Consider the following 18,240-nt stretch of genomic DNA (forward strand, 5'->3'; position numbering starts at 1 on the left):
TCCTCCCACATTTAAAGACATACAGGTTAGGTGAATTGAAAACTTTATAACTGTCCAGGTCTCCCTTGCAAAAGAGATCTCGATCCCAATGGGACTAAAAGGTTAAATAAAATAAAGATGGCATTTAATAACTGATATTTTCAATTCACTAAAATAAATATCATGTATGTGCTTTGTGAATCAGTTACACTTTTGCTCTCATCAAACAATAAATTTTATTAAATAATTTCTAAACTGTTGTGCAAAAAAAAAAAAAAAAGAAAAAAAAAGTGAATTATTCAGTTTTAAAGGTCTTCCTTGTCCAACGGGGGCGCTATCGTCTGGTCATAGTTGTTTTGCTTATGGTAGGCGCGCATGCGCGAGTCTGTCAGCTCTCTGTTAGATTACAGCGTGTTTATCATTTAATTCGCTTTGTTTTTGGGCGTTTATTTCTCCTAATGGATATAGACGGTGGAACGTATGAACCAGGATTTGTCGGAATCCGCTTTTGTCAAGAATGGTGAGTTTGTGGTGGAATAATAGCAGCGTTTAAACAGCCTGCTAACGCTGAGCTAACAGCGTGCTAACATGTTGTCATACCTGAGAAAGAAAATTTAACAAGTAGACTTTGTTTTACAGTAACAACATGTTATACCCTAAAGAAGACAAGGAGAACCGCATTCTGCTATATGCGGTAAGTACTTTGTGTAAGGCTTCTGTTCATTTGATTCTTAGTTGATTTGATTTATTTGGCAATAAAATAGATGTACGAAATAACTATGCAGTGTATAACACAATAGTATAATGTGTATAACACGAGGATAAAACCCATTGTGGTCCTTAAAAAAAGCCTGTGTAACTTCAGAAGCAAAACCAAATGAATTAAATGTTAAGATTAAAAACCATATGATTCAACACAACAAAATTTATTTAAAATTAAGATTTTGCTCACGTTGTGGAAATTATTATTGGAGTCCATTTTCTATTTGTTTCTTTTTCATTAAATGTATTATTTAGTGTTCCAGTATTCATCATATCTTTCTTTTACATTTATTTATTTATTTACTTGCTGTGATTTATTACCCGAGGCCAAATTATGGCCATCGAGTGTTGCGAAGACCTTGTGTCTGTCCGTCTGTCTGTCTGTGCTCAGCGTAAGTCCAGTCCTGTTACTGCCAGGGTCTTCTAATTCACAGGGATCATTCATGAGACACAGACCTTGGACAAGTTCAAAGATGGCTGAACTTGGTTTATTTTGAGAGGTCAATGGGTCACACTGTTTCCTATTTTTATGCTCATACGTCTGACGGTATTTTATCATTGCATTATATTTTGTTCTGCATTCCTCACATAATTTGTGATTTAATGGCATTGTCACATTTATTTTTTTCCAGTTTCTGTTTTGTGATTTGTTAGCTTAATAGGTTTGTATTGGGTTTGTATGTGTACTGGATAAATGCAAAAAGGAAGAGCTGTCTTCATTTCCTTTGAGGACTGGAGGGACTAATACTGATACCAGGGATTAATAAAGTTCTGTCTAATCTAATCTGACCTGTGGTTGTTGATATGGTTCCGTATTCTACCACTTTGTACAGCATCCATTTGCAAACCGCAGCACTTATTCAGCGTTCAGTAATAAACGGCCATCATTATGAGATAAAGAGGGACATTTTGACATCTTAGCTGTACAGGAGGCAGTTTATAAATTTCAAGCTCAAAATATAGGGCTGATCTTATACATGAACCCTGATGTGGTAGTTTAAATAATAATGGGTGCCATACTAATAGTAATTCATGGTATTGTATCAGTAGCAACAGCCATACTGGTATGGATTTGATGTGATCTTTACTTGAAACAATGGTGTTGTTTTTGTATGCCTATCTTCCCTCCTGGGACTACTGAATTTGTAACCCTTTACATAAAGCTAACTTCTGTTGAAACATGAGCTAGTATTGTATTGCCCTTGGTGATCTGTCTGTGTAGTTTTTATTTGTAATTTTGTGTTTAAAAAAAGTACTTGCTTCTGAACAACCAAACAAAGACGTTATGTTTCCGATAAGTATAAAAGTGGTTGGGCAGAAGAAATGCCTTATCAGATGTTTCCAAACATGCAGATGCCTGCCGGTTAAACACTGTCCTCCTGGAGGTTGTTGTCCTCCCTTTTAGGAGGAAAATGTAGGAAAATACTCTGAACATGCCTAGTTCTAGGCCACTCTTTTAATACGTTTTTTTCTATTTCTCTCCCCATTTCTCTTTAATTGAACTTTAAAATGATATCAAACCACAGTGCAGGAATTGTGACTACCAGCAAGAAGCTGACAACAGCTGCATCTATGTCAATAAAATCACCCATGAAGTTGAGTAAGTATAAAACCAACAGTGCTGCATAATACTGAGAACTGACATGTTTCATTTGCATTTATCAATTTTGGGCATTACCTTATTGTACGAACAGTAATACATTTTAAGATAATAGAATATTTTTTACCCAGAGAGCATTCCATGGGTCCTGCAGATGTGTGAGCAGTTTCAAAATTTAACATAACCCCTTTTTTGTTGTCTGTGCTCATTCAGACCAGGCACTTTGTGTGTGATCTATGCTTGATTCATAAAGCCAACTGAACAAAAATGCTCTCGTCACACATGAATATCTCTTTCACCAACAAAGAAATGTAGGCGCTGTCATTCAACAAAGGAGAGCAATCGGCAGAATGTCTGTAGATGTTCATGACATCATGGAATGTGGTTCAAGAGATTAAAGGAAAACCTGTCACGCAGTGTTAGACTTGAATGGAAGAATTTAGAGACTGATCGGTTTTCCACCCGGGTTTAATCAAGGAGAATTGAATCATGCTTCATCTGTTGTGTTTCGATAGATGATGATAATTAAATAACCTCTGCCCTCCTCCGTGTTGGTAAATATTAATGTGTACAGTAGCATATGAGTACATTGCATATCAACATGTGTGACGTAAGACTTTCAAAATGTAGTCTCCAATCCAGCATCTTATGTCCACATTCTGTTCTGCAGTGAATTGACCCAAATCATTGCTGATGTATCTCAGGATCCAACACTGCCCAGGACAGAGGACCACCCTTGTCCCAAGTGAGTTAACTGTTTTTGACCTCATTAATTCTTCCTAATTCAGCACTTTCCCCTACCTATTTGTACCCAGCCTCACACCCTGTGATTGCTGGGAAAGACTCCAGCCCCCTGTGACCCTTAAATGGAATAAGTGGATTCAAAATGGATGGATGAGTAATTGCCCATATGACATTTAGTTACCTATGAACTAATGTAGAGGGCACACTATTATTATCAGGGGATGAGAATTTTCCACGGATCTGTGGATTTCAGAGTTTTTCTGTGTTTCTTGGCCATTTCTGAGATCAGTGTAAATCCACTGAGAAAAATTTTGAGTGGGTGGTGCAGTAAATCTTTCCTCATATGCATGGGAACCATAATAACGCTGTAGAAACTGCAAGCTAAAACATGCAACATCATTAGCTACTTTTTCTACAACAGCAAACTTTTAGCCAATCAGAATCTCTGTAATATCGAAAGTCACTGAAAGTATCCGGACGTGGACATTTTGAATTTCTGCAAGTTTGGTCTGTCAAGCTGCGTCTTTAACATTGAGAGAGAGGTTGAAGACCATGTTAAAGACATTGATAGTGGTGTAAAAAAAAAGAGGTTTAAGTGGACATGTTTGGAGTGGGAGGTGGACGTGGACAAAGGTCTCTGTGAATTTGTCACAAGGCTGAGCTCCCCAGTAAAGCCGCGCTATGTTTGGATTTCATCCACAAAACCTTGGAATAACACTGCAAGACAATGAAACGTCATCATATTAATATTAAACAGACTAATCTGCCTGTGTCCACAGTCAGGTTTCCACATAGCCCAACATACAAAAAATATAAAATGGAAATTCATGAAATACCTCTAAAATGCTCAAAACCTGTGGGCCCCGCCAAGGGCTGTGCCCCTGGACCCTGCGGGGGGTGTATGGTGACCCCCGGGCCTCCGCTGATTTTCAGAGGTTTTTTTTTCTTTGCCCAATCTCATCCCTGTATTATTATTGCCTTACATTACTGAGATTTGCAGTCAGATGTACCTCTGCGTCAGTCTACATTATAACTATTGAATTGTAACATAGTGGGTCGAAAGCAGGTGTTAAAATGTCCACATGCAATGTTAATTAATTTTTGTGATGCACCTGACAGAATTTAGAAGAAGGGGGTTTATTGTCATTGTACATACATACACCAAAATTTGTCCTACTTTATACATTATATATCCTCTACATTATAGTTAGACACAATCCAACCACTAGGAGCAGTTGGGCAGCCACAGTCCGGCACCCGGGGACCAACTCCAGATGTAGAGACACTGCCTTGGTCAGGGGCAGAGAAAATAGCAGACCCTAAATAAGCATGTTTTTGACTGTGGGAGGAAACCGGAGTGCCCTGAGGAAACCCACGCAGGCATGGAGAGAACATGCAAACTCCACACAGAAAGGACCAGGAGGGAAGTGATTCCAGGACCTTCTTGCTGTGAGGCATCAGTGCTAACCACTAAGCCACTGTGGTTAATTTTTTTGCAGATTAGCAGCATGGCTTTCTTCTGTGAGGCTGACATGCTGGTCGCATGATTCAGAGAGGAAAAAATCCCATGAAATACTCAAGGATGAAAGGGATAAGTTCCCAAATGAAGCACAATACCTGGAAAAAGCTGCTGTGCCATACGGACAAATCTTAGCTTACTGTAAATTTGTGTTACTGCTCAAGATATTCTGATGCAGAACTGTTAAATGAAGATGGAACTGCATCTGATGAACCAAACAACTTTGATTCAAGAGGAGTGAAATGGAAATCACAGATGAAGCAAACAGCGTTGACGAGAGACTGGGAACAACTGGCACAAGGCTCGATTTCACGGCGAGTCTGGGGTGCTCGTCAACAGTTCTGTGTCCTTCTCTGAAGTATCTATGTGAGCACAAGCAGAGCCTGTCCCTGCAAGACTTGAGGCCCAGAGTTGTTGGTGGCAGGTTTCACATTCTACAACCACTGTTGATTGAGTTTGTGTGGGTTTTTTAATTCAAAATTTTATTTTGTAAATAAGAATATTCTTCACCACCTGAAAGTGGCTGGAAGATCGGCTGACTACCAATATGTAATTTATGCATCGGACAGGGAGAGTATACCCAGCAATGCTCTGGGAGTGTACCACATCATCTATCCTTTCAAAACTGAAGAAGCCACTTGGTTGTGAAATATCTTGAAAACCAACAAGAAGTCCTTTTGATCTACAGTGCATCCAGAAAGTATTTACTTTTTCCACATTTTGTTATGTTAAAGCCCTATTCCAAAATGGAGTAAATGTGTGTTTTCCCTCAAAAACACCCCATAATAACAATATGAAAAGTTTTATTGTGTGTTTTAGTTTGGATTTTTTTTTTTTAATTTATTAAAAATTAACAAAAATAAATAAATAAATAAGAAATCACTGTACATTGCTGTATTCATCTTTCCCTCAATCCTGACTAGTCTCCCAGTTGTTGCAGCTGAAAAACATCCCCACAGTATGATGCTGCCACCACCATGCTTCACTGTAGGGATGGTGCCTGGTTTCCTCCAAACATCACACCTGGCATTCATGCCAAAGAGATCAATCTTTGTCTCATCAGACCAGAGAATTTTGTTTCTCATGATCTGAGTCCTTAAGGTGCCTTTTGACAAACTCCAGGTGGGCTGCAATGTGCATTTTACTAAGGAGTGGCTTCTGTCTGGTCACTCTACCATACAGGCCTGGTTGTTGGATTGCTGCAGAGATGGCTATCTTCCTGGAAGGTTCTTTTCTCTCCACAGAGGAATGCTGGAGCTCTGACAGAGTGACTGCCGAGTAGTTGGTCACCTCCCTGAATAAGGCCCTTCTCCCCTGATCAATCGGTTTAGATGTGCGGCCAGCTCTATGAAGAGGCCGAGTGGATCCTGCCTTCTTCCATTTACAGATGATGGAGGCCACTCTGGTCATTAGGACCTTCAGAGCAGCAGAAATGTTTCTGTACCCTTCCCCAGATTTGTACCTTGAGACAATCCTGTCTCAGAGGTCTACAGACAACTTCACTGATTTCATGTTTGGTTTGTGTTCCAACATGCACTGTCAACTGTGGAACCTTATATGTAGACAGGTGTGTGCCTTTCCAAATCATGTCCAATCAGCTGAATTTACCCCAGGTGGACTCCATTTAAGCTGTAGAAACATCTCAAGGATGATCAGTAGAAACAGGATGCACCTGATCTGCAACAACAATGGGGCGCGGCCTGCTGCTGACCCTGCGCTCACTGTTTGTTTCACTGTTTGTCTGTTAGCATTTTTAAACTTGTTTTAACGTATATTTTTAAGCAGTTCATTGGTTTAATGTGGATGTGACCTATCAGAACTTCACTGCACTTTGCACTTTGGACCTTATCGTCGCAATGAAAATCGCACTGCTGTGGATCATTTTCTGCCTATCAGCATTTGCGTATGGGAGCTGCCTCACAAGCCGGCAAAGCTTCCTTACCTACACCAGAGAACATCTTTTGTCACTTCGCTCACCTGGTGGGGTTCCTTTAGTCTGTCTACCTGCAGACTGTCAGGAAATCTGATGGCCTCTTAAATGTCTGGGGAAGAGGAAAAAGCGTGGCTCCAGGGGAGGCGTGAGGCACTGACTCTGGAGACGCCGCAGCAGATTCCCGCTGCCTGTCATCACTCTGTCTAACATCCGCTCGGTAAGCAACAAACTTGATGAACTTGTGCTAAGAGCCGAGCATGAGAGTGAATTTAGACAGAGTAATCTTGTGTGTTTGACGGAAACATGGCTTAAAGATTATCAAGACACACCGAGCCTGTCAGGCTACACCGCTGTCAGAGTGGACAGGGACGCGTGCACTGCGCACAAATCCATCGGAGGGGGTCTGTGTTTGTTTGTGGATAACAGCTGAGCCACTCAATACAGCATACGAGAGCAAGTATGCACACCTGACTATGAGATACTGACTGTATCTTTTAGACCCTTTTATCTTCCGTGGGAGTTCGGACAGATCACTGTCATTCTCATATACGTGCCCGGTCCAAATGAGGATGCAGCAGGAGAGAGAATAGCAGAGAGCTATAATAATGCACTCACCCGCTCTGCTGACCAGCCCGTTTTCGTTCTGGGTGACTTTAACTCCTGCAGTCTGTCTGACCACTTGCCCACTCTACAGCAATATGTAGACTGTCCTACACGTCTACATTGGACGCTTGACCGTTGCTATGGCAACATCCCAGAGGCTTATAAAGCGGTATGCAGACCGCCTCTTGGAAAATCTGACCACAATGTGATTCATCTTTTGCCTATTTTCAAAGCTGTGGTCAAAAGAATTAAAACAGTTAATAAGCAGGTACAGGTGTGGTCAGAGGAAAGCAAAAAGCAACTCAGACACTGTTTTGATGAAACAAACTGGGACATTTTCTTTGAATCCTGTCAGGATGGAGATGAACTCACTGACACCATCACATGTTATATTAGGTTCTGTGAGGATAATGTGTCAGAGACTAAAACTGTGAAAATATTCCCAAATAACAAACCCTGGGTGTCCAAACAATTGAAAATCTGTCTTAATGAAAAGAAGGCAGCTTTCTGCTCTGGTAATGTGCAGTTAATGCAGGAAAAAAGGAAACTGCTGAGAGGGAATATATTTAAGGCAAAAATTGAGTACAAGAATAAAGTAGAAAGTAAATGTTTCAGTGGCAATATAAAACAAGCCTGGGAAGGTCTAAATACACTGATGGGCAAAACCAGTAAGAAATGTGATGCCCTTTCACACATCAATCAATGTTTTGTTGATGAGTTAAACCATTTCTTCTGTAGATTTGATAAAGTGGATGATAAACAGGAATGTGATGAGATTTGTAAAAATCTTCCTGCAGGAGCCCCCACAGCCATCACTGAGGATGCCGTGGCTAAAAGTCTTTCTAAACTGAATCCAAACGAGGCCACTGGCCCAGATGGCCTGAAAGCCCGTCTACTCAAAGACTGTGCTCCTCAATTAAAAGGAGTCCTCTCCAGATTGTTTAATTCTCTCCTTGTCACTGGAGTGCCCAAATCCTGGAAATGCTCCATAATAAGGCCTATACCAAAAAAGCCAGGGGCAAGCAAACCTGAAGATTTTCAGCCCATTGCCATAACCTCCATATTATGTAAAACTATGGAGAGAGTTTTAGTTGACGTCCTGACCACCACAGTGGTCGGTGAACTAGACCCTCTGCAGTTTGCCTATAAGAGGGACAGAGGTACTGATGATGCTGTATTGATCTTGCTGGACATGATCTTAAAGCAGCTTTCACTTGCTAAAGCATATGCTCGGGTTTTGTTTGTAGAATTGAGTGCAGCTTTTAACTCTATGAAATTACATATTCTTCTGAAAAGGCTGGCTGATTTAAATGTTGAAAAGGGCCTGATGCTTTGGATCAGAGACTTTCTGTCTTGTTGCCCTCAAAGGGTTTGTGCTAACAACATTCTGTCAGGAGAGCTCATCATAAGCACTGGCTGCCCACAGGGTAGCATTCTTTCACCTCTACTCTTCTCTCTTTTTACAAACAAATTTCCAGTGAATGACACAAACTTTAAACTGATTAAATACGCGGATGACATGACCCTAGTCGGCCTGCTACAGAAATGTGACTCCTCTGGCGAAGCCTCCTATCTCGCTCACACTAAGGCTCTTGAAGCTTGGTGTCTCGACAGCCAGCTGGAAATCAGTGTGTCTAAGAAAAAGGAGCTTGTTTTTTACACAACGCAAGAACTGACAGTACAGCCAGTTTCACTCGATGGCCAGCTTGTTGAAACGGTGGAAACTTTTAAATATCTTGGTACAGTTCTCGACGGTCACTTGAGCTTCTCTGAAAACACTGATTTTATCTTTAAGAAATGCTCACAGTGACTCAGTCTTCTTAAAAGACTGAGTTGTCTTGGTCTTAATCCGCAGATTTTAGAGCTTGTGTATTCTGCACATATTGAGAATATTTTAACATTTCATCTTTGTGTTTGGTTTGGTCGCTTGAGTTGTAAATGTAATGACAAATTAAATAGAATTGTAAAAATGGTGGGGAAAATTGTGGGAAAACCCCAGAAGCCTCTGGCCCACATTTACACTGACAGGATGAGGAGGAAAGCTCAGAGTCCTGGCAGACGGCTCTCATCCTCTGTCCTGTCAGTTTGAGCTCTTAAAGTCTGGGAGGCGCTACAGAGCTCCTCTGGCCAAAGGTTCTTTTAAAAATTCTTTTATACCAAATGCCGTCACCATAATGAACTCAAAAAAGTGACCACTCCACAAAAAAAAACTGAACTGCTTTACTTCTGTCTTATTTGATTTTATTAGATCTTATTTTACATTTTATTTATCTTACTAGGTCTTATTCTACTTCTTCCTTTACTTCTGTGTATTTTATGTATCTTATCTTTGTTTTATTCTTGTGTTTGTATCGGTGGACAATAAAGAATTATTCTATTCTATTCTATTCTATTTGGAACTTCATGCAAAGGCTGTGATTACTTATGTACATTTGTTTTCTTAGTTTTGTTTTGTTTTCATATATTTGCAAAAAAAAAATTGTCATTATGGGGTATTGCATGTAAAACTTTAAAGCTTTACAGTTTAAAAAAGTGGATGAAGAGAAGTGTTGTGAATACTTTTGGACAACAACAAGTCCCTTCAACTGCTTCCTTGTTATTTCACTTGGTGTCACCACAGTGTGATTTGGCACACGTTTTATGTTGGATCCTCTTTGTGATGCAACTCCACATTACATGGAGAAATGTGGCAGGGGTGGGGTTTGAACCGGAAACCTTACGTACTGAAACCAAGTGCACAAACCACTTGTCCACCACCCCTGCCTGATGCACTGGCGACTGGCATAACTGTTACAGTCTGTGACCAAAATAAGATAATGTGACTTTGAGTCATAGTGATTGTGATACTTTTTCTGAGAACTGAACACTCTCTCTTCACAGATGTGGCCACAAAGAGGCAGTGTTCTTCCAGTCTCACAGTATGAATGCTGAGGTAATTAAAAAAAAAATAGTTTTCATTAGTTCTCAGTATAATTTGTATATTGTTAATCATGTTCTGAGGTCAGCAACATTCAATATTTTATCTATTAATTAAAACAGAAAATGATGGTGCTTAATTATTCATAGAGAAAAAAACAGTCAGCAAAACTTGTCCAATAGCTGCTGTTGATTCAAACCTGAACAATGCAAAAACTGGAATCCGAACCGCCCTGCCCTGGTTTTGTGCTGCAGACATTTTTGGTTATGATTCAAGAGTGTAACTGTATTAATGTAGATTAGTTGTATTCAGCATTTCCTTCTTCCTCCTCCTCAGGATGCTATGAGGCTGTACTATGTCTGCACAGCACCTCACTGTGGACATCGTTGGACAGAATAATTGTGAAACATCTGCAGTGTACCCAAATAAAATGCTCCAAGTTACAGCTTAGACATCTTTAAATGTAAACCCACACTGTGAATTGTAGGTATTCATTTATGCATTTTGTTTTGATTTAGTAGCTCTGCTAACCACTTAATTATCAGTATTTAATAACTGTCAAGATTGTCAGACACCAACTTGTGAATATGTAATTTTTTTGAATGTACTTTTCAGTTTTTAAAAAAAAAGATTAAACAATTCAGTTATTACATATGTCTTAAGCATTTGTTGAAGTTTTGTAATTTTGAAATTGTTAACATTAGAGCATTTTTAATGTTTACACAAATACCTTACTAGCAGTTTGTTTGATTTTTTGGAATTAATCGTATCAACAGCTGAGGCCAGAGGTTTACATACGTACACTCATCATTGGTATGGATGTCATTGTAATTTTGAGCTTTTAGTGATGTCTTTTAACTTTTTTGTCAGGATGGGATGACTGTACAGCATACATCATTAATTACTTTAAAAAACTCACAAGAATTGGGTGTGCAAGTTTTACTCTAATGTACACAGAGTCAAAATTATTCACACAGGCGCCACTATATACATACATTCACTTAAGTGTTTTAATAAGTGGTGCTGAAGGTTCTACAGTGTCTTTTAATGTGACCAGGCCTGTTAACATCTTATTCATGATCAGGATTAACTACACCTGGTAGTTTCTCTTTGGCTGCATAAAAAGGATGCCTGTCAGCACTCACTGGATGGAACAATACACAGAACAGTGGGAAAGTCCAAAGAACTTGAAGATCTAAGAAGGAGAATTATAAATTTACACAAGTTTGGGAAGGTCTCTTTGGAGCCATTTCTAAACAATTGCAGATTCCAACAATATCAGTGGAAACAATTGTATTTAAGTAAAGTTAGTGAGATGTGTCATGACTTTGTCAGCATCTGGTAGAAGACCCAAACTGTCACCCTCAGATGAGAAGAAATTGTTTGGGATGTTCAAGAAGAACTCAAGAACCACCAAGAAATTGCTGGAACACCAGCGTCGTTGTCCAGAGATGCGAGTCTCATACTGCCATGGACTGAGAGAGGACCAAGAAAGAAGCACCTGCTCCAAAACTGACCATCAAGCAAGACTGAAATTTGTAGCTGCCCACATGGACAATCCAAATGCCTTTTGGAGAACAGACAAAGACTGAGCTATTTTGCCACAATAACAAGCGGTATGTTTGGAGGAGCACAGGTGAGATGTTTAAACACTGCATCCATTCTGAAGCAAGGTGGTGGATGGCATTATGCTCTGGGGTATGCCAGTGGTATTGGTGCACTGCACAAAGGTAATGGAGCAACGAAGGACTACAACCCCTGGCAAAAATTATGGAATCACCGGCCTCGGATGATGTTCATTCAGTTGTTTAATTTTGTAGAAAAAAAGCAGATCACAGACATGACACAAAACTAAAGTAATTTCAAATGGCAACTTTCTGGCTTTAAGAAACACTATAAGAAATCAAGAAAAAAAAATTGTGGCAGTCAGTAACGGTTACTTTTTTAGACCAAGCAGAGGGAAAAAAATATGGAATCACTCAATTGTGAGGATAAATTATGGCATCACCCTGTAAATTTTCATCCCCAAAACTAACACCTGCATCAAATCAGATCTGCTCGTTAGTCTGCATCTAAAAAGGAGTGATCACCTTGGAGAGCTGTTGCACCAAGTGGACTGACATGAATCATGGCTCCAACACGAGAGATGTCAATTGAAACAAAGGAGAGGATTAACAAACTCTTAAAAGGGTAAATCATCACACAATGTTGCAAAAGATGTTGGTTGTTCACAGTCAGCTGTGTCTAAACTCTGGACCAAATACAAACAACATGGAAAGGTTGTTAAAGGCAAACATACTGGTAGACCAAGGAAGACATCAAAGCTTCAAGACAGAAAACTTAAAGCAATATGTCTCAAAAATCGAAAATGCACAACAAAACAAATGAGGAACGAATGGGAGGAAGCTGGAGTCAACGTCTGTGACCGAACTGTAAGAAACCGCCTAAAGGAAATGGGATTTACATACAGAAAACCTAAACGAAAGCCATCATTAACACCTAAACAGAAAAAACAAGGTTACAATGGGCTAAGGTAAAGCAATCGTGGACTGTGGATGACTGGATGAAAGTCATATTCAGTGATGAATCTCGAATCTGTATTGGGCAAGGTGATGATGCTGGAACTTTTGTTTGGTGCCATTCCAATAAGATTTATAAAGATGACTGCCTGAAGAGAACATGTAAATTTCCAGAGTCATTGATGATATGGGGCTGCATGTCAGGTAAAGGCACTGGGGCGATGGCTGTCATTACATCATCAATAAATGCACAAGTTTACGTTGCTATTTTGGACACTTTTCTTATCCCATCAATTGAAAGGATGATGAAATCATTTTTCTAGATGATAATGCATCTTGTCATAGAGCAAAAACTGTGAAAACATTCCTTGCAAAAAGACACATAGGGTCAATGTCATGGCCTGCAAATAGTCTGGATCTTAATCCAATTGAAAATCTTTGGTGGAAGTTGAAGAAAATGGTCCATGACAAGGCTCCAACCTGCAAAGCTGATCTGGCAACAGCAATCAGAGAAAGTTGGAGCCAGATTGATGAAGAGTACTGTTTGTCACTCATTAAGTCCATGCCTCAGAGACTGCAAGCTGTTATAAAAGCCAGAGGTGGTGCAACAAAATACTAGTGATGTGTTGGAGCGTTCTTTTGTTTTTCATGATTCCATAATTTTTTCCTCAGAATTGAGTGATTCCATTTTTTTTTTTTTCCCCTCTGCTTGGTCTAAAAAAGTAACCGTTACTGACTGCCATAGTTTTTTTTTCCTGATTTCTTATAGTGTTTCTTAAAGCCAGAAAGTTGCCATTTGAAATGACTTTAGTTTTGTGTCATGTCTGTGATCTGCTTTTTTTCTACAAAATTAAACAACTGAATGAACATCCTCCGAGGCCGGTGATTCCATAATTTTTGCCAGGGGTTGTACCCCCAAATTTGTTACCTCAAATCAACAGCTACATTCTAGCTGATTTGATTAGACTCTAACATTACCGACCCCTAGAGCAGGGGTGTTCAACCCGTTCCAGAAAGGACCAAGAGGGTGAAGGTTTCCTTCACAACCACCCACTCCACCAGGTGATTTTACTGATAAACTGATTCCATCTGCTCAAAGTGATGTTAATCAGTGAAATCACCTGGTGGAGGTTGTGGTTGCAAAGAAAACCTGCACCCTCTCTGCCCTTTCTGGAACAAGTTTAATACCCCTGCCCCTAGAGGAAGCACACATTCTGTCTCCACACCTGTTGTGGTCAAGCTTCAGCAGTGGACAGAAATCCTCCATCTGACCTTTTTTTATTTTTTCCCAGTATGCCTGCACTGCACTTAGCCTCAGCATTTACACCCTCACACACCAGCACTCACTACTTTTTCATTTCACATTATGGCAAGCTGTGTGGGAGAACGTAGACCGAGCCAGAGCTTCAGTCTTTTCTGCATTCTGCCTCAAGCAAGTGCTTTTATTTTTATACACAACGCAGAGACAATGGCAGAAGTCATCAAACACACAACACTTCACACTTATGGTAACTGCAACATGACACAACCAAACTGACTAAATCAATTGAACAAATGAACTACAAAACACAACAAATCAGCAGCACTAACAACACTGCTAAATCAACATGAACCATGATAACGACACTTAAAGGCCCAAGCTCCCATGGTGCATTGCAGCACAACAATTTACAGTCTTAGCAACCAGGCTGGCGATCACTACAATATTTATCCCAGTTGACAGGGTACCAAATACACTATCCCTCCATGTCTCCACTTCATCTCCAGCTCAGACTCTGTAAAGTTTCTTTCCTTTGTTCGTGTTGAATGATTGGACAGAGGGGAATGACAGGTCCTAGGGCCTATTTAAATAAATTTGCATATTCAAAGAGGGGCATAGACAGGGGGAACTTTGGTACTTATGTATGTGTGCTCAATTTCACATCAACTGGGATGTACAAAAGGATCATGCTTGGATCCATGCATATGCACACTTTTATAGATCTGATTTTTTTTTTTTTTTTTTTTGAGCATGCGACAGTTTATGAATTTTAGCCTACGCCATGTTTCAATATGAAATCCGTGCAAGTCTTTGTACATGAGGCTCCTGGAACTTTGGACTGGTGGTACACTGCGTGTGAAAGGGATTTTCCTTTTATTTAATGTGGATACATGGAACTTTTAATCTAGATTTACTGTAACTTGGATAAATAGAACTGTTTTGATCTTGATTAAGTGACTTTTGTTGGGTTGGTGTAGGATACATAATGAAAACCCAAGTGTACTACTGAAATAATCCAGGCAAAAAATGAGATATTGATTAACCAACTAAGCAATGGAAGTAAAAATTTAACTAGGCCTGACTCCACTGTTATCCCGATGCCTGCATACAGACTGTTGGTTAAGGTTACAAAACCACCCAAAAAGGAGATCCGGGTGTGGCCAGAGGGGGCATCAGAAGCGCTCCAAGACTGCTTTTCCACTACTGACCAGAGCATGTTCAGACAGGCAGCCACCTACAATAACACCACAGACCTCCAGGTGTACACAGAGACTGTCACTGCCTACATGAGCAAGTGCATAGATGACGTCACGGTCTCCAGAACCATCTCCATTCGGGCCAATCAGAAACCTTGGCTGACAGGGGAAGTCCACAGGCTCCTGAAGGCTCAAAATGCCGCCTTCAGAGCTGGGGACGAGGTGGGCCTAAGGACAGCCAGGGCCAACCTGTCACGGGGGATCAGAGAGGCTAAGAGACAGTACTCCAGGGGGATCGCATACTGCTTCAAGGGCAGCAGACACTCCAGGAACCTATGGCGGGGTATTCATTTGGGGGAGGTGATGGTCTAGTGGTTAAGGTGTTGGGCTTGAGTCCAGAAGATCATGGGTTCAAATCCCCGTCTGACTGGAAAATCACTAAGGGCCCTTGGGCAAGGCCTTTAATCCCCTATTGCTCCCGGTGTGTAGTGAGCACCTTGTATGGCACACATTGAGGTGAATGTGAGGCATAATTGTAAAGCGCTTTGAGCGTCTGATGCAGAAGGAAAAGCGCTATATAAATGCAGTCCATTTTTATTCAGACCAAAACGGACTATAAGCCCACCCTGCAGACCTGCGACAACACCCCCTCTCTGCTGAATCAGCTGAACAACTTCTTCGCTTGCTTTGAGGCAGACAACAACACTCCAGCACAGAAGATCCCTCCACCTTCTGACGACCAGGTGCTGTCACTATTTTTGGATAGCGTGAGGTGAACGCTCAGAAGGATCAACGCTCGGAAAGCCCCCGGTCCCGACGATATTCCTGGTCGGGTCCTGAGAGACTGTGCTGACGACCTCATTGATGTCTTCACGGACATCTTCAACATCTTGCTGAGACAAGCTGTTGTCCCAACGTGCCTCAAAGCCACCACCATCATCCCGGTCCCGAAGAAGTTGTCTCCCTCCTGCTACAATGACTACCGCCCAGTCACACTCATTCCCATCATTATGAAGTGCTTCGAGTGGCTAGTCATGGACCACATCAAATCTGCCCTCCCCCCCGCACTGGACCCCTACCAGTTCGGTTGAGCGGTCCCGCTCAACCGATGATGCTGTCTCCACTGCCCTCCACTCAGTCCTCACTCACCTGGAGACCAAGGACTCGCACTGTTCATCGACTTCAGCTCAGCATTCAACACAATCATCTCCCAGCAGCTCATCCTCAAACTAGTCCAGCTGGGACTTAACACCTCCCTATGCAACTGGCTGCTGCTCTTTCTGATGGGGAGACCACAGGCAGTTCGGGTCGGCAGTAACACCTCCAGCACCATCACGCTGAACACAGGGGCCCCCCAAGGATGTGCGCTGAGCCCCCTCCTCTTCACTCTGCTGACCCATGACTCGGACCCGGCGCCACGAGGGGGCGTTTGGGGGCGACGCCCCCTCACGTCATCAACCTCGCCCCCTCAGATGTGAGCGTTATCAAAAATAAAAATAAAAAAGAAAGAAAAAGAAATACTGGAAAATATAGCGCCTCGCAGTTTCACGGATATTTTTAGTCCAATTTTGCATACTTTTTTTTTTTTTTTTACAGCGCATTGTGCTCTGCGTCCTCATCAAGCAGGCCGGTGTTCTGTCGAGATGACGCACCACGAAGGGAGAGTACGCGGATTGTGTTCCCTGTTTATAAGAATCTTCTCACCCAGAAGAAAAAAGAGCGCCAACAACTACCCATAACTGTGTTCTTCACTCAGAAAAAGACACCTGCAGCGAGGCCTTCAGCGAAGTGGCGCCACGACGCAGAGGCGCGATCAGAGGAACTGTGAAATACTAGTATTAATAATAATAATAGTAGTAGTAATAATTTCTTGTGTCCAACCTCATAGGTTGATCGTTAAAATTAAATTCGTTAGTTCTAAAAGCCATCATAATTATTTATAGGAAAACGTTCTATTTTTATTTCTCAAACAAATGTTTGTCTTATTTTTCTACTAAGGTTTGAACTTTGAGAGTGTTTACACACGAGAGAAAAGTGAGAAAATGTTAATGCCTGTTTGAGAAACGTGTATAAAGTGTGTAGTGAGGAGTTTTACAGCCTTAAAACGTTTATAATAATTGTAAAAAATAACGCTGTCTACTTCGCAGATTTCGCCTATTACGGGCTATTTTTAGAACGTAACTCCCTCGATAAACGAGGGACCACTGTATATCTACATAAAAGGTTTATCTTTGACCCGTTGGGTGACTGTCATGCCCAATTGCGCTGTGTTTGCGCTTGTGATGGAGGGCTGTATGTGCGGTTAATCTACTGTCTCGTGTCCTTTCTCAGATCAGTTGTTGGTTTGGTTTTGTGGTATACAGGAGATCACTTGACTGAGGGTCTATACATTCAAATAATAATTTAAAAAATACTGTCATCACTCTTTTACTCTTAGTCAGTCTCTTACAGCAGTGTAGCCTAAATACATGAGCTTTCCAGGAGCGCACCCAATTTATTATGCACGCTCAGAGGCACGTCCCCTCCGGTGCACACTTTTTTTGGGGGGTGGGCGACCCCGCCCCCTGTGATAAACTCATCGCCCCCTTAATATTTTTTTTCTGGCGCCAGGCCTGCCATGACTGCACACCTACATCCAGCTCCAGCCTCTTCATCAAGTTTGCAGATGACTGTGGTTGGTCTCATCAACAACAACGATGAGACAAGCTACAGAAGTGAGATGAGCCGCCTGGCCATGTGGTGCACGGACAACAATCTCCACCTGAACGTGGAGAAGATGAAGGAGATTGTCGTGGACTTCAGGAGAGAGAGCCCACTCAGCACGCTCCACTAACCATCAATTGCGCTGAAGTGGAGCGGGTGAGCAGCACAAAGTTCCTGGGTGTACACATCTCCCAAGACCTGTCCTGAAACATCAACAACACATCTCTGGCCAAAAAAGCCCAACGGCGACTCTACTTTCTGCAGAAACTGAGGAAAGCAAGAGCCTCAACCCCCATCATGTACTCCTTTTATAGGGATACCATTGAGAGCATCCTGACTAGCAGCATCACTGTGTGGTGTGGTGCCGGCACAGTATCCTGCCGCAAGACTCTGCAGCACACTGTGAAAGCAGCTGGGAAGATCATCGGTGTCCCTCTCCCCTCTCTGCTGGACATCTACCACACCCGTCTCACCTGCAAAGCCACCAGGATCGTAGGTGACCCC

General features: G+C 41.6%; 1 protein-coding gene across 1 annotated transcript; it reads left to right on the forward strand.

The window, feature by feature from the left end:
- Window positions 1-338: 338 nt before the first annotated feature.
- Window positions 339-10,707, forward strand: polr2i (polymerase (RNA) II (DNA directed) polypeptide I). The gene is made up of 6 exons (XM_034168050.1): window positions 339-499; window positions 619-673; window positions 2,268-2,341; window positions 3,012-3,086; window positions 10,021-10,072; window positions 10,394-10,707. Exons 1-6 carry the CDS (start codon window positions 342-344, stop codon window positions 10,454-10,456), a joined length of 477 nt encoding a protein of 158 aa, XP_034023941.1. The 5' UTR covers window positions 339-341; the 3' UTR covers window positions 10,457-10,707.
- Window positions 10,708-18,240: the final 7,533 nt, after the last annotated feature.

The sequence above is a fragment of the Thalassophryne amazonica genome, chromosome 4 (assembly GCF_902500255.1).
Source record: "Thalassophryne amazonica chromosome 4, fThaAma1.1, whole genome shotgun sequence".
NCBI classification, from domain to species: domain Eukaryota; kingdom Metazoa; phylum Chordata; class Actinopteri; order Batrachoidiformes; family Batrachoididae; genus Thalassophryne; species Thalassophryne amazonica.